At 35.5% G+C, this 26,994-nt stretch overlaps 1 protein-coding gene across 1 annotated transcript in view; it reads left to right on the top strand.

Annotated features, from left to right (window-relative positions):
• Positions 1-26,994, top strand: part of LOC111054330 (glutamate receptor ionotropic, kainate 2) — a 188,173-nt gene that overhangs the window by 55,284 nt on the left and 105,895 nt on the right. Inside the window, exon 2 of the mRNA XM_039420206.1 lies at positions 17,361-17,522. Within this exon, the coding sequence (XP_039276140.1) occupies positions 17,361-17,522 (162 nt within the window). The remainder of the gene's footprint in view (positions 1-17,360; positions 17,523-26,994) is intronic.

A 26,994-nucleotide genomic window follows, 5' to 3' on the forward strand; every position in this document is an offset into this window, starting at 1 on the left:
ATTTTTATAGACAATTTCCTTAAGGAAGGACAAATCTGCGTTTTTATCATTAATTATCATGCTAGTTATCGCTGGTAGAACAACATAATTTTTACCTGAAAAAGAATCAATCAAATAGTTACAAAAACAGTCCATATCCGTATCAGTCAGAAGTTCATTTTTAAGAAAATGACTAATCCGATCCATAAGTGTAGCCTCTCGAGAAGACGTCTCCTCACTCTCAACTCCCGCAGCCCGCACTCGCGATTCACTCGCCGACACCTCCATCAGTCGAAAGTCGAGCTCCATCGAACGATTGATCGCCGCACTCCATTGCTCCTCGAGAACTTTTATCCTATCTCTCAACTGTAGATTCTCAAGCTCCAAGGCAGATTCATGGGTTGTTTGAGACTTATCACAAATATTAGAATCATTGAAATTGATCTCTTTGCCAACATTAGACGGAGATAATAGCAGCGACTCCTCGTCGGTTTCAATAGATGATATAGCCAGACTATCATGTGTATGCGACCCATCAATTTCTCGAATAATAGATGCACTGCTATTTGTCTTTATCGATACAGAACAGTTTTTGACAAGGCAACGCCAGGTAATATCACCTTTACTTGTGCAAGATCCTTTTCTAAATTTAACATTATTATATAAAATACCTTTGACGTTTTGCTCTTTTCTATTGTCGATTTCATATTAATCTTACTCGATTTCACATTCATTGACTGTTTATTTGTTTCAATCGTATAGAGCTAATTCGCATACAAGGAAAAACAATAGAATTTTGATTATGCAATCAATTCTGATTATGCTTATAAAAAGAGTCAAAGGAAGAGTGAGTCAAAGGAGATTAACAGCGCCAAGAGGGCCTTCAAGGCAGGAAACAATTTGGAAGCCCGTGGAAGGAAAGAGTTGGAAAAGACCAAGGATAGTAGCAGACAATCACACGCAAAGATAAGCAAAATTGAAATTCTTTTCCGATTAAGTAAATTAATACGAAGAGAAAGTGACCCGGTGCGTATATTTAAGTATTGGCGCGGCCGGTTTACCGTAGTTATCGTTGGCGTAGGTCAGTTCAGATCAGCTGTTTCGGAATCAAAAGTTACTAACATTCCGTTGTCAAAATAACCAAAAACTCCGGCCACCAAGTATACAATTTACGCCAGTCTATATCTATAGATAGAAACAGAAAGGCCGCTCATCAAATTACCAGCCAGATAAGAGCAAAAGCCTAGTCTCTAGCAAAAACAAGCAGTATTCTCAGTCGCTTGTCAATCAATCTATCACTCTCTCCCTCCTTAATCAGTATACACAAGCACAGACAATCAGAACAGAACACTGCCGAAAAACAGTTTGTCACAGTTTAAAAATGAGGTTAGAAACCCTCAATCGCGAATAAAGTGGATATCACAAGTCTTTACTTACAGTTCACAGGGTCTAAGTGTGATTATAATATTGAACGGCACTATTTGGTTAGTATGATAAAATCTAAAACACTTAATTATTCACTTTAACTGGTAAAATCTCTAATAAATGAAGAGCTACTCATAATGTCAACTTCCCTGTACCTGCGCATGCGCCACTCATTCCTGCTAAGATAACATGGGCTTCGACATTAGCTCGTCAACTCAACTCGGTAGGTGCTCCGTGCATAAAGTTTCCATATGAATTCTAGACTGGAGGTACATTCTACGGAATGACAAGCTCTCTCAGTTCCACACATCGAGTATTTAACATTTGATCACTGGAATAATACGAGATAAAGAGACTTGAACTCCGAGCATAAGATCCATATATATATAAAAGCGAAATGGCACTCACTCACTGACTGACTGACTGACTGACTCACTCACTCACTCACTCGCAGAACTAAAAATCTACCGGACCAAATACGTTCAAATTTGGTAGGTATGTTCAGTTGACCCTTTAGAGGCGCACCACGAAATCTTTTGGCAATATTTTAACTCTAAGGGTGGTTTTTAAGGGTTTAAAGTTCGTCTTTTAGCACGTATATTCTTCTTCACCCAATCTCTTAATTATAATTGAAATTTCCATATTATTATGTTAATATAGAACTATAATCTAGATAGAGTACCTCTTCGAAACAGCTGTTAACTGGCAACTAAATTAATAATTTTGTCAGGTTGGCATTAAGTTGAGTTGACTTTGTTAGGTTGGCACCAAGTTAAAGATTTAAATACATTTATCGCGGAAAAATTGATTGGGCACTGCTACTTCAATCCTGGGAATATTATATTACTAGCAGTCAGGCTCGCTTCGCTTGCCATATCCGTTTAGCCAGACGTTTAGTCTGGACCCCCGACTGACTCGTCCTAACATATGATGAGAATGCTCAAATGAAAAATGCAGGCGAGCGAAGTGAGCCTGCTGATCTCATTCTAGGACGATCCAGTCGGGGGTCCAGGGGGCGGAGCCCCCTGGCTAGACGGATATGGAAGCGAGCCTGACGGCTAGTTTAATATATGATCACTGGAATAATACGAGATGAAGAGAATCGAGCTCGGAGCATTAGATTATGTTATAAGATCTTGAAATTGAAGCATTGCTCAGTCAGATGCTTTGATGTTTCTTCACATATATGATAATACTTGGAATATCGTTGACAGAAAATATAATCAATCAAGACGTTCTCATACAATTGAGAAAATCAAGGGTATATTATTCTACTTCAATATCGCGGGTATATACCAAAAATTCAAATGGCAACAGGTTTGTTGCATAGAATATTGCACTAAGAAAAAATCACTAATCAGCTGTTAGAGTGCGTCTCAGTTTATCGAAATCTCAGTTCGTCCAGTCCCCGTTTAAAATTTCATTGCCAGCCACCACTTACGGCGACCATTTTTTTCGTAGGAGCGAAATTATACCAGGTCTGGTATATAGGAAGTCCTGTTTGACTTGAACTACATGGTGACTAACATCAGAAACAAAAAAAGTATGTTTTCCATATGAAAGAGTTGATTACATGCTATGTTTCTAAATAAATAATCCAGGAGAATAGGATATGAATGCATTCTGCTGTCCTGTGTCTAGAAAAATGAATAGTGAAATAAGATGAAATAGTATATTTCGCACCTAGGGCCGAAAATGTGACTTTTCCGGCTCGAAATCGGTTTTTGAAGTCCGAGGCCGTAGGCCGAGGACTAGAAAAGATTGAGAGCCGGAAAAACATTTTTGCCCATGGTGAGAACGTTATTTTTCGCCACACAGAAAAATAAACAATATAAATATGAGAATAATTGTTTATTAGGCACTTCCGAAAGCAAAACAGGAAGGTCATAGCTCTAGCAAATCTGAGGTACGGTAATCTGAATATCAGGAAATTGTCCAAGTATTTTTATTTTTTATTCTGATTTGTATAAATAACCTAGAAGATTATGTTCAATTATGTAAGAGGTTGAGTTTATACTTTTTATTCTTCCAAATGACAATAAGATGATATTATTATGAATGTTTTGATTCTTGAATAATAAACACAAATAATGAAAAGTTTTTTGATCAGCTGTTTTAGCACACTTGAAATTTGGCCAATCTGAATGTCAACGTCAACAATGCTTGTTGTCATTGACTTCGGAAGTTTAGGTTAGAAGTTCTATCCTACTCTGAAAATCGAATTTGAATAATTTATAATATTTATATCTTATCTGCATTTCATTCATCCAAATAAAATGATAGTATTATTTTGCAGAATACTTTATTCAATTCTAGAAGCATAAACTGATTCTGTTCAGAATACTTTATTTAATTCTAGAAGCATAAACTGATTCCGTTACATAAACTATTTGTAAAAACGTTCAGCACCATGGATATTGCCCAAGTAGTTCGAAAATTATCCACCAGGTTTCGTGATAAACGATTAAACGCAGTACGATTAAAAGCAGGTTTGAGGTTAGATTCTATTATACTCTGAAAATTGAATTTGAATAGTTTATAATATCTTATTTGTATTTCATTTATCCAAATAGAATGATAGTATCTTATTGCAAAATACTTTATTCAATTCTAGAAGCAATAACGGATTCCGTTTCATAAACCATTTTGTAAACACATTCACATCAAATCAGAATCAGCTGACTTCAAGGTTATTTTACAGCCCTAGGGCCGTAAAACTTTTACCGGCCTGGTCAGAAAACAATCATTTTCGGCCTCCATATGACGCACGAAAACCAGCTCATTACATCCAAGTGGGGCGAAAACTTTATTCCAAATGATTAGAAGAGTGACTTACATAAAAAATGCAAACACTCTGACGACATCTCATTTGATGAATAAGTGCTCATAAAAAGAAGCCTTCAACTACAGCTTGACCAAGTTGTGTAAAATTCGCTGAGACGTTAGCAGGGTACTCAGATGATTCACTTGCTTTGCAGTGAATTTCACTTGTTAATGAAGGCGGAAAGTAGCTCAGACTGTTTTTATCTCCAGTTAAGCCGTTCTTAGGCCACGTTTGCCTTTTGTTGGGCGCTTTCAACGGCATCAAATGGCAATCCTGAAATCGTGTCACGTATCTGGGATAGCCGGTGAGTTTCGATTTCTCACGGCGTGAAACGGTAACTTGCATTGAGTCTGTCAATGTAGCATGAATATTGCTCAGACCTGAACAGATTATCAGCTGACTTGCCGAAGTCGTTACAAGTCAACCACTTGGCATTAGGTGATCTACTAAATACATATGATTTATTTATGAAGTATTTATTTAATTTCATTTTATTTATATTCCAATCTATATATATAGAAGCGAAATGGCACTCACTCACTGACTGACTGACTGACTCACTCACTCACTCACTCACTCACTCACTCACTCACTCACTCACTCACTCGCAGAACTAAAAATCTACCGGACCAAAAACGTTCAAATTTGGTAGGTGTGTTCAGTGGGCCCTTCAGAGGCGCACTAAGAAATCTTTTGGCAATATTTTAACTCTAAGGGTGGTTTTTAAGGGTTTAAAGTTCGTCTTTTAGCATGTATATTCTTCTTATTATACTCTTCAATTATAATTGAAAAATGTCCATACCATATGTTAATATAGAACTATAATCTAGAGAGAGTACCCCCTCTTCGAAACAGTTATTGACTGGTAACTAAATTTATAATTTTGTCAGGTTGGCATTAAGTTGAGTTGACTTTGTTAGGTTGGCACCAAGTTGAAGATTGAAATGCATTCACCGCGGAAAAATTGATTGGGCACTGCTACTTCAATCAGAGCTATTCCTGGGAATATTATATTACTAGCCGTCAGGCTCGCTTCGCTCGCCATATCCGTTTAGCCAGACGTTTAGTCTGAACCCCCGACTGGATCGTCCTAACAGATGATAAAGATGCTCAAATGAAAAATGCATGCGAGCGAAGCGAGCCTGCTGATCTCATTCTTGGACGATCCAGTCGGGGGTCCAGGGGGCAGAGCCCCCTAGCATAAACGGATTTGGCGAGCGAAGCGAGCCTGACGGCTAGTCACTTCATAAAGGCATCATATAGCCGAGACATGTTGTGACTAAACAATTTTAAAAAAGGTACCAAGATTTTTATTCTTATTCATATTCAACAGTAGCCCTAATGGAAAAAAAGACAACTTAATACATACTCTATACACTCAATAAAAATGTAGCTCTCACTACTTGTTACTTACTGTGAATAATTTATATTCAACACTGTCGGATACAAACCAATATAATATTTTTGGAACAGAACAGTATTTATTCATACATGTTTCATACAATAAGGTTTTTTTTTCAATTTTGATCATTTTTTTCCAATTGCATAGTTTCAAAACTAAAGTTTTCAATGAGAATATGATTTTTCCATGTGATATTTGCATTTCTATCATTGTGCATAATCCGTATGCGATTCAGCAATGTGACAATACTTCTTCATAATAATAATAATAATGAGTTTGATCGGATATTGTGTTGTGAAGTACAGATTACATACAAATTTGATTCCCATTCTATTTGAAAATTTTCCATTTCCATTTCATTCAACTTGGAGACTTTTTCATATTCAGCTCCTATAAAATTTTAAGATAAATTGGAGTGGTGACAGAATACAAGACCCGATCCTAAATAAGTATATACAAAAAAGCGTCGTTCCTGTTTACATTCAACTTTGGTCTAAATATATTGTCACTGATCTAATTTTTGTTTTTGTGAGACATCATTCTCTTTCTTGGAGCTAGTAAATTGAAATAATTCATGATATCTTGGAGAGAGATTGAATGTTTGATAAAATGAAGTTGTATAAATAAATGAAGAAACTGAAGACATTTTGTCTAAAAACATGACTAAACATCACAAATAATATTGGTAGGATAATAATTTGAATAGAATAGTGATCAAGTCTTCCTAGGAACCCTCTGATTCTGTCAAAATGATCTAAAGTAGTAGTACTATGTGTCTAATATCTCGCATCTAGTCTGTCTATTTTCTCTAGGAGTTCTTCCATGCTTCCAAAATGATCTCTCATATTAATTCATCCATACATTGATTCAATATTGTAGTAATATTAAAGCAGTATGACCCTTGATAATTACAGTATATTGTTGCTCAAAATTTGAACTATATGGCTCAGAATTATTAAAACTATGTTATCATTCTTACTTACCAACGCTTGGTTACTCGATTACATTAACATATCACTACTAGATATGAAAATTAGTTGGAGCAGTAACATTGTTGTAATGCCTCCAGTTGTAATGCTTGTTACTTGCTGCTTGCTGCATCACTCCTCCAACACAGATGTTGTGATAGTGCGGAGCGACCATCTCAAACCGCCATGCTCCACTGGGCTACTCAAGATAACAGTGCCCAACATTCAATAACAGTTGCACTGCATCCACCAAATCAACAATATCTCAACTATCATAGAACTTCTCCAGTGACAGTATTACTCATGGGATTCATGGATGTCGTCTCAATTGTATTGCATCACTCCTATCTATCAATACTCTATTATTTTTCCTGATTGAATCAATCTCGAGTGGATTGAATCCGATAACCTTACTGATATAGAGATTCGATACTAGTGGCAGAAAACTATTCTACTCTGTGTTTGGAAGAATTATTTGTGTTTTAAAAATGAGGTTGAAGATAAAATGGATACATTTCGACAACCTATGCATCCTATGAACTTGAATGCAGGAACTTGAAATAAGTGACTGAAATCAATAAAATAAATGAAATTAGAAATCAACTAAAACTGGGTTTGCATTGACTAAGTTATACAGTACTAGGCAAAAATTTCTTATTACCTTGGTTCATGAATACTCTCAATTATGTTTTGTTGTTATAATGAAAGTGTCGTTTCGGGATATCTGATTTATTCAGTCTAAAAAATCAGTAACTTTTAGCTCACAAGTTTAAGATCAACTGTATCTCCGTATTTGAATTCAAAAAGAAAGGTTATCGATGGAAGATTGTTTCAGATATAATGATTATGAATCATTGAGACCTGATATGATATTATAAGCAGTGAAGTGAAAGAGAAATGTTCCAAGAACATAATTAGATAGTTTATTTTTTTTCAAGAACGAGCTCGTGAAGAATTATTGGAATGAATAAAGGTGAACTTTCCTCCCCAGAAACCTTGTTGAGCATCCAATTTGGAAAAAAATTCAAATCACTATCACCGTTCACTCTCTTTAACTATCCAGCTCTACGATGTTTGCCATTAAAAGGCAGACTGAAAATTATTAGTAGCAAAGTAATATAGTTTTTCGTTCATAGTTTCTTATGATGTGAAATTCCTTCCGAGAGTATGGTAAAGAAATGGCTGCGAACAAAATGTCAGATTTGATATCATTCAGGTTGAAAGATAACTATTTTGAAGCCTCAATAGCAATATAACCATCGTAAATGTTCCATTTCGGTTCTCCACCAGTCAAAACTCCGATGCGCCTGTACTCTCTTTAAAGTGGCAATATTTGTCTTATCTTTGAAGTGGCAATATTTTCCACCGATATTCTTGGTGATGTACAGTACACAGTACATTTATACTCAAGTTTCTGAAAAACTGAAAGTTCGTCTTACTATATGGAAACTATCATTATTTGAAGAAGTAGTAATTAATTCGTGAATTCAGTGTAACATCAATATCAACACAACAGTGTCAAAACATCTTATTGATACATTGCCAATTGCATCACCAGAGTTGACTGAGCATAGAATCTTATCATTTATGAATTTGTAATCTTGATATTTCAAGGCATTTCCTCCCCACGGTGATTCACTTCGGTCATTCATAAGTAGCATAGCTTGCAGAATAGAGCTCGGATGAAAAGTAATAGTCAGAAGCAATTTGTTGTAGTAAATTTGTTGAACATCAACATGCGTTATTGGATATCACTTAGATTTTGAAACTACAAGTTAAAGCTTTTCCAGGTTAATAGCGAAGCGGCTTATCACTACCCTCGAGCTTTTTTAAAATGTTAACAATTTCACAGTTTCAGGAAAAATTAATTTCACTCTGGATTCTTCTCTACCCCTAATAAACTTTGATCATCACCATAGAAGTGTTAAAGTTGAAAGAGGTCACGGCATAGAGTGAAAAAGTTTTTACAAGCTTTAAAAGAGAGTAGTTTTCTTTTTACTTTCCTGTTTTGCCACGAATATTTGGTGCTTCCAGTGCTTCTGAGTTCTTATTACTAGAGAAAACTGAAATTGAATACATCTCAAGATTAGAGAAACAATTTCACCGTTTTACGGTGTATCTTGTTGACACCTAAAAATGACGATTATCGACTAGAAGTTTTATTTTTTAATCACCACACTGATGATGTCTGAGAATATTTTCATACTCCTCATCTTTATTCTCATCGAAAAATTGGATTTTGTACATTTTCAAGTAGAAGGTAGTGATAGAAACTTTATTTATATGTTGATCAAAGATACAGTTGATGATGGGGAAGACCAAATTCAATTTTAATCTAATGCTAGAGTTATTGGAATATCTCAACGACATCAATTCCTACTTCCGATCGATAAAATCCTTTAAACCGATCAGAAGCACCATAGATATCTGAAATTTCTCCAATATTACAACGATAAAAATTTGTTTTCTATCCAGACATACTTCTGACACGCGTGGCACAAACACTCAAAAACACATAAATCCCAGGGATGAAGCGAGTCATATTTTAAATTTCTCACTGGATTAGCATTTATATGAGAAAATTCAGCTTCTCACAATGCACAGCATCGGAGGCAAACAAGAAACTGAGCCGCGGAGGAGTGAATCATATTGCCGCCATACAATCACCAGCACGATATTCATACTTTATATTCTCGATGTGCTTATCTCAACTTTTCTTATATGCCTTGTTCACATCTGTTTCTCATGCACCTGTTCGGTTGTGATCCTTCCCTGTTGATATAACTCTTCATCTGATAAAATAGTTGAACTTGAAAATTTTCTCTGTAGACTCATTCCTCTGTGATTGGGAATACAATCTAAGTTCGGTTTACAATCCAGATAATTATTGAACCTCATTCTATGTGTGCAGGTATGACACTTATGAACACCTATCCCATGTCCAGAGAAATTAACACTCAGGTAAATGTTGCTCTATTTGCAATGATGACAAAGTGCAGTTGAAGATAACTGTCTTCCAGTATAGCTGACGATGATCATTTGGAATGAGTTGAATCATCAACAATAATATTATGATCATGATCAATGCTCATCAATTACTAAGGTAATTTAAAAAATGATTAAGGTGAGGACAATATTTTCTCTAGGAGATCCATAGTTATGTTGTTTCGATAAATTCAAGTATTCTTCTTGAAAATGAAAAGGTTGATTTGCAATATTCTATCATGAATTTCTATGATGAAAATATATCAGAGAATTTGTTATCGTTCCACCACAATAATTATCCACTACAATGACAGATGGTTGATTCCATTACGAAGCCATAGAAAGACAATTTATTCCCACCAGTAATGATGAATGATTACTAGACTTGTTCACTTGAATGATTGGAAATGGATAATGAGATATATACTTTCCTTCCAGTTGTCATTCCAGTCCAAATAGTGCTTCTTACGAATTCCAATCAAATGATAAACAAAATTGCTTATAATAATGGATTCTAACCCAGGCTACATTTCCAATTATTTATTGAGTGTTATATTTTTTAAATTGGAGGATAGTGATGATGCCTCGGATACTATTTCAACAATTATTCGTAGAATAATCTCTAATTCTTTATTGAAGAGGGATTGATAATGAACCTTGACCAATTTAGCCCTACTCTCACTTGAACAAATGAGGTAGGGAGATGTGAGAAATTCTGTCCTCTACCTCGACTCAACACTGGGTCGGTCAGGCTTAATCGTTGCTGGAACTGAGATACCCACTTTTCCTCTTCCTCTCTACCCCCCACCACTAGCACACCACTCTACCCCTCTTCCCACCAACCCTCTCCACTCATCCTGTTCAGGTAAGCATTAATTTTCCGAGCGGAGTGATTTGCCATCAACTTTTTTCTTGAAATTATTTCGGACCAGTGAGCCGTGGCCTGAATGAGGGCTGCTCCCCGATTACGCAGATTTATGGAGTAGCTCTCATGAATAAGCTCAGCTCTGAATCACCCGTTCTCCCCCATTCTATTAGAATAATGTATTAATGCTATTCGGCTGGAAAAATTTGATCGGAATACGAACAATCATAGATCCAATTCTCAAGAAAGAGAATGTGTTCGAAGAAATCAACATTTCAGAATTCATTCTGAAAATTTTGTATTCCTTCTCGTATTTTGAAAATAAATGAGTCGATTATAATAATGGTGTAAACGGAGGGGGGTTGTTTCTTCTTTTCTATAATATTTGCTAAAGTTTACTGCTATCAAATCATCTACCGGTATTTGAATCCTTGATTGGTTGGGAGCTTTTAGTGGATTCGTTCATTCACATGCACAGATTATCATCATTAACTAATTGTCACCTATTTTAGCAACTAGCAACTACGAGTCAGGAACTTCAATGAAAAATACTAATAAAATTCAACTTCAGGTTTTATTGAACTCTAAATAAATAGAACGAATTAATAAAAGTCAGGTAACATGTCAAATTTTCAAACAGAACAAAGTTATTCAGCCATCGATTCAGGTCAAGAAGACATACTCAATTTTTAATCTATACATTTTGGGAACCTACTAACTTGCTGCATTTAAATTTGGGACCCGGTCATTCTATGAAAGGGTTAAATTATGAGCTTAATAAGAAAAACAACAAAAGTTCGGCACTCACCATTTTAACAATATTCAAACTTGGACTCTTCAGAAACACTCACATACGCTTTAATAAAAATCACTATACTTGAACTCACACGAACAAATAATTTCCTGATTCTACTCCTACTAACTCTGTAAAATTTGGTTTCCTATTCAACTAGATAGAAATTACTGATAACTGAAAACTTAACAATTTGTCCCTCTGAATGGGAAATGGGCCCATTCAGAAGACCGAGGCTCGCACACCGTTACATGATTTTTCGTTCGCATCTCAATACCAACTGTGGCCTTTTCACTGAAAATTATTCCCCCTCCACGAGCGTTGAGCATAACTTCCAGTGGAAAAGCCAAACCTGCAAAAATGGTCAATGCTAGTACAATTTTCAAATATAGTGGCTTTTTCGACATGAAATTGAAACTGTATTTGAAAAATACATGAAAATTGCTTTAATTTTGACAACTAAACAACAAGTTAGCAAATTCAAACAAGACAGAGTCAATTCTCAGACTAAAACGCAGGGTTCAACATACAGTAAAAATCAAAGTTCATTCCAGTTCAATAACCTGAAAAATAATATAAGATATACACAAAAACAACTACAGTAATACCCACTCAATATTCACATTATTACAATGGTATTAGTTCTATTTGAGGAATTTTCTTCTTCTAAAGTGCTGCAATTGAGTCTTGGTATACGTCGTACTAGCTTTCATTCAGGATTCTGCATTGAACATTTATTACGAACTAGCAGGTAACACGTGCTCCGCGAGGGTCTGATTAAAAATTTTACAAACTCAAAACTTATTCTTCTGGAATATTGGAGAATTTAAAATAGGCCTATAACCATCCTCGGTATTCAAGTATCTATATGCGAAATTTCAAGTTATTCATTATAGTAGTTTAGACGTGATGATGCGTCATTCCCGAATATCATTTTTTTATATTATAGATTATATCGGGACGTAATATATGTGTCTTTTCTTGCTTACCAAAACTGTTGATACCAATTTTTTCTACTTTTCGCTGTACTGATGCTGTTCAAAGCTACTATGCGTAAGCAATACTATGCTACTGTGACTAGATAAAAATTATTAAAAAGTCATAAATTTATCAAAATATCTCAACCATTTCGACATTCACTGGAGATTTGAGTTCTCAGGTATTCTAGTAACCGTTCTCCCCAGGGGCTTGAGAGTGCATGGAGAATCCTTGTGAGGTGTTTCTGAGAATACCTCATCAAACAGAATTCATTAAAAATTCAATGTCAATATCAAATGGAGAAAATTTATATAGTGTATATCCACTATATCGTGAAATACTTTTGCGTCTCCTTGTTAAGTTTAATATTATTATTACTCATTGTTTGACATACGAAGCGTATCCTCAACTAGTCACAATGATTCATTACTTTGTTTATCTTGATAGACATAAATTAATTACACATATTTGACATAATTAGTAAACTCTGATTTCAATCATCATTATGATGTCAATATACCTTACCTTATACGCGGGTTTTGACAGCCTTCCCGGCCGTTTCCCGAACTCAACACGCCATCTGCCACTATCTCTCCATACGTCTTGTTGAATGTCAATATTATTCATGAATTATAAATTAATATAAATGGGAATATTGTTATCACTGTACTATTCGTATAGTACAGGTTTACTCGAGGTCACCAATAGATATTTCAACTCACCTTATAACTGCTCTGTAATTGAATGTTAAATCCATAGCAACCCATGGTCGATGGCTGCTCATCAGTTTTCCAATGGAAGTAGAATTAGTACCCAGCAATTAGTGCTTATGAGAAGATAAATATATTATTTTGATCATCAATTTAGTCTTAACGGAAAATGTAGCGATTTGAATGAAAGTCCCAGGCCACATAGAATTAATCTATATCTCATAGAATTCCGGGAAGGAATGCTCAGTGCTCACCCTTAGACCAGATCTGAGGTAACTGTGAGCCGGTGTAATCCATCCCCACTCACTCATTCTCTCTCTCACTCACCTAAGATCCGGTAAGCGGCTTACAGCGACGTGCTTCTTAGGATTACCCGCTGATGACGTCATCTCATCCGAAAGCTTCAGCTCTCTGTCGAAGCCTCAAGCATCGACTCCTAACTTTGTAAGGTAATTTGAAAACAAAATAGCTCAAGCACACCAGACCGATCTCGCATTTCAAAGGTGCCAACATTCCCAGCAGATGATCCCACGAGATCAAAAAGACCCGTCTTGGATGTTAAAGTTTCTTGTCTAGTGTCTAATGCTCAGAACTGCATCTCATCGGCGTTGAATCTCTCATCTAACCCATTTGAAAGTTTGATTCCTAAATATCAAAAGAGTTCATGCTTGAAAGAGGTTGAACGAATAGATAATGGTTCTTTCAAAAGCTCTTCAGGAATTTTATCAGACACTGATGGTAAGTGATACAATACTAAGATTCTGTACTTCAAGTTTTCAAGAAAGTGTAAGCATGATTTCTTAAGAAAGTCGAATGTTTTACATCATAAAATACACAAAAAAGAACCAATGGATACCTTCTTCATTTAATAAACTAAAAAAAAGAAATCATCCGGAAATTCTCTAATCGACATCTGTCGTGATTTAGATCTGTAATCAGAGGTTGGTAGCATCCATGACTTATGAATAGCTTTTATAACTTGAATACTCACCGCCTTGATGGAATTAAGGAAACTATATTCACTCTTGACGGGATTATACATCATGTAATTTGAAATTGAACCCATTGACTCACATCCGTTAGGGTTTCCGTTAGGGTTTTGAGAGAAGTACCATTATACTCGAATAGGCTATATCATAACCACCTGTATTAGAGGTGGCTATGGCTATATTTATAGAATAAAATTTATTTGTGAAAATAGATCTGAGAGTGAGGTTTCCAATCATCATTTATGATTTTTGTCATTTACAACTGCATAAATACGTTCTATTACACGAAAGATAGTATATGAATATTGATTCTTCTGAGAAAAAATCTCCAAATCATCAGATCATTTATACTAGTATAACAATACTACCAATAATACTTAATAATATCATATATAAGGTACTGCTTCCAGTATTTGTGATTGTTAAGGAGCCTGCTGAGACGATGGCAAGAAAAAGTAGAAACTTGGATAATATCATCAATGATGTTGGTGAAATGGAAAACCAACCGAAGCTGATTTTTGAAGAACGAATCGGCATATATGCGATCTATTGCATCGTAAAAATGTTTGACAAGTTTTGTGAACGACCGAACATCTATATGGGCCACCTTGTTCTGCAACAACTCCAAAACTGAGAGTGGATCTCTTTCTTTTCACTTTTATTGCCCTTACTTTCGCACGGTAGTATATTACAGGCTTCCCCTCTTTATGTTCATAGCTACTCAAAACCTACACCGGCATTCCTCTTCCTTTTCCTTCTTGTCAAAATTCCTGCCTCGCTCTCGAAATGGCTGCGTTGCGTATTTTGTTCTATGGAGCGAATATTGTTCCGAGGACGGGGTTCATGATATTATTCGAAGGCAACCTCACTTTTTCCCGACATGACTCAGCCCGCTTTTCGAGAAGCTGATGTAACTCCCACTGTACTCAATACTCAAATCAATATACTCTACGCTGTCTACCGGAACCTTTCAGCTCTAGTGCAATGTTGTGAAAAGGAGAGTAAAACAAATGATAATGAATAGGCGGAGGAATAATACAGGATGTCCCAATAGTAAAGTGCCAAACTTCGGGAATAGGTTCTATGGGTCAAAACAAAGAGAAATTCAAGCACAAGAAAATCATAATTTAATGTTAATACAGACTGGTAGGCTTCCTTGCTATTTACAACAAATTGATGTTTTGCTGCCTCGTAACACACATTTCATTGTATCTCTGTTATGCTTTGTCCGATTTGTCCGATCCTCAATTTTCAGTTGTTAACTGATTGTAAATAAAATTTTCTAAAAAAAATTTCTCTATCTATCACCGTTTTCCCGCAATTTTGGATTGAAAGTTTAAAATGGCCGCCATTTTGAATTTTCGAATTGGACAAAGTTCAATATTTTTCCTACAGTTCATCTCTCTGTTATTTGAAATATCTACCGATTTTTATAGCGATCGGTTGTATAACTTGGGAGAAAAATAATATTTTGTAAAAAATACGAAATGGTGAATATCTCTTAAACTAAGCGTTTTAGGAAAAAAATTTCCCACATTTTCTCTTTAATTGTTTTGACCCATAGAACCTATTCCCGAAGTTTGGCACTCTACTTTCGGGACACCCTATAGGTTTATTCTTCCTAAAAGACGATAAAGGAAAATAATGGGGTTGAATTATTTGAATTGAATGAATGCTACAATAATTGAAATGAAAAGAAATTCTCAAGGGAAGCCATTGATGGTACCCTTGAAGAAAACATCAATCTTTCTTAATCAGCCCATAAATCCACAAAAATTTAATCATTTGAAATAGATCACATTCCTTCATTACTTGCTATCAGCTCATCAGTAGCCTATAGTTTTATACTGTAAAATCGTACGGGTACGTGTGGTATAGTTTCTACTTCTCATTTGCTTTATTTGTGGGCTGTTATGAGAATACTCCAATACTTCATTTTTTGAAAACTCTAGGATGATGATAAATTGTTGTCCTTGATGATATTGTGAGAGAATTACTCTTTTCCTCCATCAAACTGTATAGAGTTTTAACCAAACGAAGAATTTCTCATTTCTCCAATTGTTTTTCACATTTCATTTTTTTTAAATGGAGAATTTTTCCATTTCTTCGGGTCTCCCCAAAGCCTTTCTGAAATTAGAATAATGATTCGCGAACAAACGGAATGGAAAGACCACGAATGTACATTTGCGAGGCAATATCCTTTGATTTGTGGCTTCAATTTATGCATCGACTTTGGATGAAAACTGTGTGAGTTTCTCTTTAGCATTCAAATCACATTGTTGTTGATCGGTAATGGGCTCTGGGCGCTTGGCGCTTGGTCGAGCTCAATTCCAAGATTACTTGGCTCCGTGAATACACACGCCGTTTAGGAAGACGGGCTTTGAAGTCGGTACACGGAGCTGCAACTCGATCAGGCCACTGTTAGTCAGTTTGAGGCGGCTATTATGCAAAATAAGCCAGAGCAACGCCGAAACGCCGATTCAAAGACCAGTGGATGAGAAGTCCCACTAGCAAACAAACAAATTCACTCCATTCACGCGCAACAAACCACCACTACAGTCAGTGCATTACCAGAACAATAGTACATTATAGTAAACGGCAGGCAATATTATTAGAATCTTAACTATTTTAATTGCAAAGTGAATCGAGTAGCACAACACATATCTTGTGTTGCTATCTTTAATATTATCTTCGAGCAGAACTAAACTTTGGTATAAAACGTCAATGACTGAGAAACTAAAATAATCACTGAGAAATGAATCACATTACAATAATACAGCTCTAGTACAGTCAGGCATTACAACTACAATATTACCGTTAATATTATCAAAAGGAATCCTTTTCTAATCGCGAAGTAAATATGGATGCACAAAACTCAATAATATTATCTTTAAGCAGACCTGGGGTATGAAGCTTCACTGACTAGCAATATTTTCAACAATATCAAAAATGGAACAAATCACAATAATACAGCTCAATAAAAACAACTCAATATGAATTATGGAGAGAAATTAGTTGATGTTTCTTCTTCAATAATGGATCAGTTTCATTTTTTTATCTCATATTTATTGCTGCAATAATTATCGTGTGGCATATTGAGTTGTGGAGAGTCCCGTGGGAAGTTCCACTTCTTCGACATAACTACAATCTCCCATGACGGAAAATTCTTGATTTTCACATACCTATTCTTGATTTACTAGAAAGGAGTTTGTGGATTTTCCTTCTAGTTTGTGATGTGCTGGTGTGAAGCGAACAGACGTTTATGAAGTTTACTACATCGAGTGTAGGCCTACTATGGTAGAGACTATAAAATATCGCTTCCATTCATTGGATAACTTATAGAATAGTAGATTATTGTTAGGCGATAGCTTTCCCTTCTTCTATTTGAATTGAGGAATTCAAGAATGTCAATTATTCACAAAGTCTACATTTTCTTTTTCAGGAGCAATATTCACTCAAGATGAGAAAGACAGCAGCACGGAGCTAGCGTTCAAATATGCAGTGTACAGGATCAATAAAGATAAAAGCCTTTTGCCGAACACAACAATCATGTACGACATTCAATACGTTCCGAGAGATGACAGCTTCAGAACTTCAAAAAAAGGTGAGACGTATTCCTAACACTCTAAATGGACATTTCAATTATTCTGACAATGGAAGAGATGCGACGTTTTCACGTAACAGTCTTGAAAGAGTTGGAAATTATTCATGAAAAGACTGGAGGACGATGACATTTCTTCTCAGTAAAATGAGATCAATACTTCATTTTAAAGAAAAAATGAAGTATGAAGCTTTCTCATAGTTGTCGAGAATGGGTGTGAATCGATAAATAGTAGTCTTTCGGAACAGTTTATTCATTCTCACTATGATTTGTTCACGATAAGCATTCATATTATTATAATTTCTCTTTTGAACAGTAAAGTTAATAAAATCTTCGATAAGAAGCTTCAATAAGGGGACTTTCAACGTTGGTACGTTTCTCCCGTTGTTGGTGGATTCCGACCAGAATATCGACATGTAACAAAACCATTTGGAAGGTAAGCAATGAATCATCCTCAAATAAGTGAGCCCATCGTACGTTTGGCTGGTTCCGTGCTTTCCCAAGTCTCTTTTCCAAGTGAGTACAGAGGTGGAGAACGCTTTCATGCCCAATGCAGTCAGTATTGATTCAGGCTGAATACACAAAACTCAAAGGATTGCTGGAAAAGAAAATGGATGAGTGATACTGAGATACTCTTCACGTATTTACAAGAGTTCTTTTACTCTTTCTCTCTTGCCTGGAATTATTCTTAGGTAACTGAGATTGGAAACAGGATGGATACGGATCAGGTTTTTTGAAGAGTTTCTCGAAATTGTGAATACTTATTTAACGTTGTCCTCACAGCATGTTGACAGAGTAAATCTCAGCAAGCGCTCCATCCTTGTTGAACAGGAAAAATGGAGGGAACAGGGAATCTTATTCAGTAGTCATTGATGATACGAAACTTTCTGCTTTTCTGTTACTGTATCAAAACATTTTGAATAATACCAGCATGTTGCAATTTGAAAGCAAAAACCTGACCTCCTTTTATTATTTTACGTTTCATTTATATCAGGTTATCTTTGTACTGACAGTCTGGCTACACGTAGCTTATGATTCCCTTGGTTACGATTAGGGATGTCAATCCCGGGACTGATTTCCAATCCCGGTATTCCGGGATTATCCAATATCAATCCCGGGATCCCGGGACTGATCCCGGATTGGAAAAAATCAGTTTAATGTATTTTTAACCAATTGTTCCTCCTCAATTACATGTTCAGTAACAGTGTGTGGAGATGAAAAAGGGCCCATTAAAGAGGGAGAGGCTATTATTAAAATAAAAAATATACTTGGGAATAATATTTAAATATTGAACATTCTATTTCTATAATGTTTTCAAGATTATAGGAGTAACTGTTTTATTCCATGTCCTACCTTAAATTTGCTGTATCCTAGATGATAGTGAGAACTGAGGAAAGCAAGATAACTCATCAGAGTCTTTTTTATGTAGACAAAAGCATTTCTATCCTACATCAGGACGGGATAGGGCTCACACTTTAATTACGTCAAATACTGTAAAGTGAATTAATATCACTATCAATTGAATTAATAATATTTATAATAAAATATAATACTTTTTGTAAGACCATAACGCCATACCGACCAAACAACGCGAAAGCTCAACCACTACACTACTTAATGAAATTTCGTAGAGCAACTATAATATTTACTTCAACCAGATATTCTACTTATGATAGAGAAAGATAAGAGGAGAGGAATAATTATTAGACAGAGAGTGAATCGTTAGTGCTTTTTTATTTCTGATTTCTGAAGTATTTTCAAAGCTCGGAATGCATTTCAAGGAAATGCCATCAGCACTATTGCAAATATTGCGCCGTCTAGACTGGTAATTGTGGTACTGTGTAAACAGAAAAAAACGTAGAGGCATAACAACCAATCAACAACCATTCTGTCAATTATGCGAACTAATAATGCGAATTCTATTAAGCCAGTAAAGAGTAGGCTACAGTATACAATCATTATTATGTATATTTATGCAACTGTAGACTGTGCCTGTAAAATAAATTAGTCAAACACTTAGAACAATAATTAGTTATAGAAACTCATATTCATCACCATAAATAAATTCCATATTGAATTGTTTTTGAAAAAATATGATTCACAATTTCAGGTTTCCAATCCCGAAAATCCCGGATTGACGCTGAAAAATCCGGGATTGTTAGGTATCAAAATGGACCGGGATCCCGGGATCCCGGGATTGACATCCCTAGTTACGATATTTTGATCTTTCTTATCTTTCCGTTCACAAACTCAGAAGCCCACAGCTCATGTGTTAAAATTATATCCAGCAAAAAAAGGAATTGATTATTGAAATAATAAGTGACGTGCTCTCTCAAACAGGAGAAATAGAAAAATGTATTTCTTATTTAAACTCTGCAAGACCAATGGTTTATTCTTTGAAACATAGATTGCATCACGCTATCAATGGATTCATTATTTGAACTTTCAATCTGTTGCGGGAAAATTATTATCAAATCAGGAGCAAGGAATTCATGAATAAATATGAATTTATTCTAGTGGAATTGTCGCAAAATATTTCCTATCCGTAGTTTAAAATTGATTAGTGTGCAAAAATTTTCTAAATATTTCCTATTTATTCTTCTACGTTCCATTTTCTTTCAGGTTATGTTTATACTTTACAGTCTGGCTATACGTAAGCTTATGATTCCCTTGGATACGATATTTTGATCTTCCATTATCTTTCCGTTCACAAACTCAGAAGCCCACAGCTTATGTGTTAAAATTATATCCAGCAAAAAAAGGAATGAAATTCAGTGACGTGCTCTCTCAAACAGGAGAAATAGAAAAATGTATTTCTTATTTAAACTCTGCAAGACCAATGGTTTATTCTTTGAAACATAGATTGCATCACGCTGTCAATGAATTCAGTATTTTGAACTTTCAATTTGTTGCGGAAAAATTATTATCAAATCAGGAGCAAGGAATGTAGAATTTATTCTAGTGGAATTGTCGCAAAGTATTTCCTATCCGTAGTTTGAAATTGATTAGTGTGCAAACATTTTCTAAATATTTTCTATTAAATCTTATGTCAAAAATTAATGGAGTATCCTACTTGAACATCATGGAATAGAATAATCCAAATATTCTCTTTTGAATTTTATGTCATGAGAAAATAATGAAGAATCCTACTTGAACCTTCAGAAATAATCCAAGAAAGCATTTACTGGGTCGGGTAGGAGTTGTGTAATTCTCGTAAACTAAATAAATAACTGAATAAAATTTTTTGTCTTTAAGTTCGAGTGTAATTTTAATATGGTCATGAATTGTTTCATATTTCTGTCATTTGGTTTTGTGCATTAAATTCACTCGAAGATCTATTTTAGAAATTCTAATTTAATCCATAGTGATAATTTTGGTCTCAGGAATATCAGTGGACTTCTTAGATCACATTCAATCTTTCACACTATATAATAAGATATTTATATCTGATAACAGTACCCCTATGCTGGGATAAATCACAGTGGAATAAGTTTCCCGTTTCAAAAATACCATCCTCTTTAATATGGTTTAGAGCTATTCTAAGTAGTAAATAATTCATGCTGGCTCATTCATAGTCAAAATAGAACATCAAGCTCCTTCACTATCACTTACTTTCTCTCTCTCACCCCCTCTCTCTTTTTTCCCTCCCTCTCTTTCTCTTACTATCTTCCTAGATCTGGTTGGAGTGTTGGTCTTCTTCCAATGAAGAATCTCATTGGCATTCAGCGTCTTCATAGCAAGTCACGAGTTTGGCTTGATTGAATGCCATTTTTTGGGACTCATTTCCTCTTAGCTCATGTGTATGCTTTGATAGTTTGATACTGGTATGCATCGAGTTTATAAGTCACCCTTGATTTCTACATCCCAACAAACTTGGACATGCATGTCACTCATTCTTCATTCCTATGCGACAGAGTGTATGACTCAAATTCAACTATTATTGTATGAGGTAATTGGATTCTGCGTGTAATACAGAATGATCAGAACACACAATCCTGAATCTTTAGCATATAAATGAATGGAATCATTGGAATAAGAATAAGAATAAGAATAAGAATGTTCATTTCGCCAAAATTACATAGTTACAAGACATGAATAATACATACAAAATGCATAGTAAAAATGTAAATTATAATAGATCTAAATGATTTGGCACAGCCAGCAAAGTTAGACTTGTGCGCCAGCTGTGAGTTCATAAAGCAAACAGTACGAAGTAGCCTATAACAATACTGAAAAATGGAATTTTCCTTCCTCTAAAGGGGACCACGGAAGGAATTAATGATTCTAAAATGAATGTTTGCTTAGAATAAACCTCGAAAGTCACATTTGAAGGAAACTTTTTCAGGTATGAAGCAGCTTCACTGCAATTTGGATGGTTCAAGTCCATGTTACAGTATTCGTAGCTGATCTTGAATATGAGTAGGTATAAGTAAAAAAAAAAAGTGAATTCGTATGGCTTTTGTTGGTGGGGAGTCCCCTTGCGGGAAGGTCCCACCGCCTGAATATATCATTTAAGCCGTCAATGGGCCTTACGACTGTCATACTTCAGCCGGGACCGACAGTTTAACGTGCCCATCCGATAACACGGAGTAGGTATAAGTAAGAGCGTGGATGGAGATGGTGAATTAATATTCACCATAGAGATAGAAAGATACATTTTCTGTATGTAGTCATAGAAAATAGAATGGAGCGATAATCCGATTATTTTCAATCACATCATGAATACCATTTGGGCTGTACATTATTGGAAAAAAACTAATTTTTATTGGTTTTCACTGTAATTACAAGCCCAACAGATTTCAGACACTCAATTAAAAGACTTCAATGGAACTTAATAGAATAACCATGAAGTTGAAAAACCAACAACAAAAATAATCACATTAGACTCCAAATAGTAATAACTATTGTGACTCGCATCGCAAAAGCACTTAAATTAATCATTTACTACACATCATACATTTTTTCAGGCAAGGCCGATTTAAAACATATAGATGACATATGACAACATCCACACGTTATGTTCTGATATTCATATTATTGATATGGACTTTTCATATCATAGAATATTCTAAAAGATCAACTATGCTTGACTTCATTCACATTCACTTACTGAATTTTTTATTTGCTTATCAACTTGTGCCTATTTTCATAGGGCTTGACTGATGAACTGCACTTACTAATGACATTTCAATCGATTGCAAATGATAATATTTCATTGTGTAAAGATTTTCATGAACTTGCAGTGTTGAACAAACTTATAGAAATACTATTCGGTATATTTTTTTGGATTCAATATCAATCAATTACATGATGGAAAAAGACTTATTCTTGATTAACCATTGTAACAATAGTGTTGCAAAAGTGTATAATGATTCGTTTCGTGTACTACTACTATGGTGAGGTCTACGTTATAATGACAGTATTTGATCAACTTTGGTTTTGCTATCCTTGTCTATCATTCGACAAAGCCGGTGGTACCATCCTTTTCTAGGTCCACAACGATGACAGTTATGTTTTTGACAGTGTAGAAATATAATTAATTAATGCAGAGAACCGGCATCGCTATTCTTCTATCTTCATCCACTGCCATTATAACATGGACCACACTATAGTAAAAGTTACGCGAAAGAAGTTCACTCCAAAGCAAAAAAAGGTGCTTCAAATGATTCCATCTACAAATTAGAAGACCTTAGTCGTCATCCATTGGATTGCTTTTGAATTGTGTGAGCGTTAGAGAGAATAATCGATGAATGACGACACGAGTTGTAGAAACAGCACAGCGGTTGGGGGACAAATCCTCTGCTCCACCTGGCAACAATTACTCCGCCTTGGCTGCGGCAACATCTTCAATCTCCTCTTTCAAAGAGCCAGGCAAAGAAAGTCTCTAAACTCCTATTGATCTTCCGTACTTTTCATTCTGTTCCAGCTTTCTTTTAATTGATTAAAAGTTTCCTAGCTTTTTTGCCAACCGAAGTCAAGAGCGAATTTCTTCTTCGATCAGAATCAACGAAGCTGATTATCAAGTTAATCCACGGATAGCAGTAATTAGAAAACTCATCTCATTACAAGTACAGTTTCGCTCACTGTCCTGTATCGCTTCATGGCAGAAGAAATATTGGAGCTGAAAATGGCTTCAGGTAATTTCCAGGCAAATTGGATGGAACTGTGAATTTCCTCTCTCTCTCTCTCTCTCTCCTAGTGACCCAGAAAGCTGATGCCTAGCATGCTTTTGTTCGGCGGCAAAATGCGATAAATTTTTCTGATAGCCTTATCTTCTATACTACATGATATATTTAATTGTTTTTCCAATGATCATGATTCCAATAAATGAAATAAGATATGGACCTGAGCGTGGTTTCTAGGACATTTATTGGATCTTCTTTTCTAGTGTCTTTTTGTACAGAATATTGGTGAATAGCCTGACAATACAGCAATCTTAAAACGTTCTGTTGTTGTCTTGGATAACTGAGCACGCAGGTTTTTCAGTCATGATATTCTTCTTCTTCCCGGTCTTCTCATGCCATAGATCTTTCCTTGGAAAAGAGATTTCAGCAGGATTAAATCTAATGGACTATTAAATCTAAATTCATACATGAATTCGTAGTGCACCTCAAAGTCTCTAGAAATCGATCGAAATGCTTCTCATTGGGCATTGCTGTTAGTGCAATGTTATCTCATTCTTAATCCATGCATCATACTATTTCAGAGTATGCAAAGTCTCATCAATATTCTCTCAACATCCATGAAGAGACTTACGAAATTTCCAAGATTAATTAGCGATAAATGTGATGAACTCAGCGATAATAAGATCTCAAATTTTTATTAGAGATGAACTGGAAGGATTGAAAAAATGAACATACTGCGAACAATAATGATAATTGAGATTAATAATTGTGTAAAAATAATGTTGTTCATAAAATTCAATTTCAAGAATTTCGAGTGAGTTCGAGAACTATATTATTGAAGCCTTATTGCAATGATAATTCCCATATCTATATTGATGACTGCCATTATCTCATTTATCTCTGACTGCTATTATCATCAAAACGAATCTCTCATTTCCTCTTCAATTTTAATCAAACTTTGTCTCCCAGTTCTGATTATTTGAGTTCATTTTGTCTACCAACAAACAATATTTCAACCATTTTATATTTCCTCTTCAATTTTAATCAAACTTTGTCTCCCAGTTCTGATTATTTGAGTTCATTTTGTCTACCAACAAACAATATTTCAACCATTTTGTTCGACTCTTTTGATAATATGAATGATAAACTAAGTTTCAATGATTGTCCTGAGATTATAAGATCTCAAATTTTCATTAGAAATGAACTTGAAGGATTGAAAAAATGTAGAATGTATAACTGTAGTGACAAGTACTTTCAGGAACTCCTTCTTGTTGTATAAGGGAGGAGTATCATTGAATATCATCGTTCAACTCTCAACAATAAGAGGAAGTGATGTTGGAGATGCAATTCGAAGCAATCCTGAGTTCTTTCCAGGATGTGCCCAATGGAATTCAGTGAGAATGCTGCTGGTTATTATAGTAGTGTAGGGATTCAGAATGGAGTGGACTACACTACTATCTGCATTCGTTTGAAGCGACAAACCCGTGTTGGACTTTGGACTACATGACTTTGTGCCACCCGCTGGCAATTCGAGCAGATTAAACCCCGGATAACGAGCAAGCAGTGGCTGACCAGATGGTATTAAGAGGTAACTGGTAACGCTGGCCGGCAATTGCCATGTGCTTCCCGGCCAAGTACTATTGCTAGTGGGAAAGTCGACTGACTCACTCTGCCAATTTCTCACTGTCCGCAGCTCAGTTGAGCAGCCAACTTGCATGCTCTCTCATGAGAGCAATAGATTGCCGGACAAGTAGGCCTACTCATGAATACCTACTCATGATGTGCTTCAATCTCTACATGGATTGATTCCTTTTCATTTCGAAAAAGAATTGGATACTTTTGAGTGCTACTTCGTATGGATACTATTTTTCTCCAGTTCTACGATCCACTTGTGTAATGTAAACATCGAAGAATCGTAGACTTTCTGTATGATAATATTCAAATACCGAGGTAAACCTGGTAATATCAAATCATTGAAAATATTTTCATCAATGTTTGATTCCATTACGAACTGCTTGTTGAATGATCACTTTTGATATATTAATTCGCGACATAGCAGTCAGGTATTAATATAAATAAAAGCTATTAGCTTCTACTCACATTAGTGGAGCGCTTTCGGAGACTAGGCCCTTCATCAACACTCCATGACGAGTTTATAATATATTTTATATTTAAATACCTTACTGCTATGTCGTATTTAGCAGTTCAAAAGTGATTTTCATCAAAATGAATCTTATAAGATATGGCAACAGCTCCTTTATTATTACTTAAACGAGTAGACTGTAAGTCGATTGGTTAAGTATATTAATCATGCCTTTGAATATCATTCAGAATTGAATCACTTATTGAATCTCATTGGCCATTGAATCTATAGGTTAAATATCGCTCATTATCGATTTATGAGTTTCACAGAAACTGAGCCTAATTCACTAGATATAAGCAGAATAATTATTGTTACAGGCAACAGAAAAAATTATAATTCAGCTGTCAACAGCAATAGTTTGGTAATTCAAGATTTATTCCTATATAATGAAATGTAGAATCTCCGGATTGAAAGATATGGATTTTGAGTGATTTTTCTCCAAAAAACTCCAAATTTTCAAATTATAAGAATAAGATTGTGAGAACACGACTACCACAGTAGTGTAAGCACCACAGTAGTAGAAGTAAGCACCTGCAATCGTCTCAGCTGTCAAGTGGCATTGAAACAGTGCTTGATTTAAGAGCGCAATGAGGTTTCGGGTCACGTCGCCGTCACGTGACGTGACGCGGGGGTCACGACGGGCGTCCGCGTGTCATTTGTAAAAGTTGCTCTGTTACTCGCCTGTTGAATTTGTCACATGAGGCTAGTTCGGGTGGGCGAATTAGATTTTTGCGGACAAGAAAGGTCCCACAACGGCGCAAATCTTATTTGGAACTTTGGTTGCCAACGGGAGGGCAATTTGCACCGCCACTAACATTCAGACTTGACTTGGTGTGTTCTGTATGCTGTGCTGCACTGTGCAGTGTGCACATGTTGGTGACGTTTCATATGTGATGATGTGTGATCGAATGAACAGCTAGGTCTGGCGTCTCAGTCTTGGCAATCCCGCCAACACTATTTGCAACAATATTCTCCTTCTCATGTCTGTTCATATGCACACACTCACATAATATTATAATACCCTATAAATACACACAATTCGTTTTCCTATTATCAAGATCTATTGTATCTTCCAATTCCTGTTTCCGTTAACTTCTCTAAATATAATCAGGGTTTTTATAATATCCTAAGGTGCGTACAGATATACGCGCCGCGAACATGAGCAATTCACTTTTAATCAGCTGATTATATCTGTATTTTTACAGAA

This window comes from Nilaparvata lugens, chromosome 2, assembly GCF_014356525.2.
Source record: "Nilaparvata lugens isolate BPH chromosome 2, ASM1435652v1, whole genome shotgun sequence".
Taxonomy (NCBI): Eukaryota; Metazoa; Arthropoda; class Insecta; order Hemiptera; family Delphacidae; genus Nilaparvata; species Nilaparvata lugens.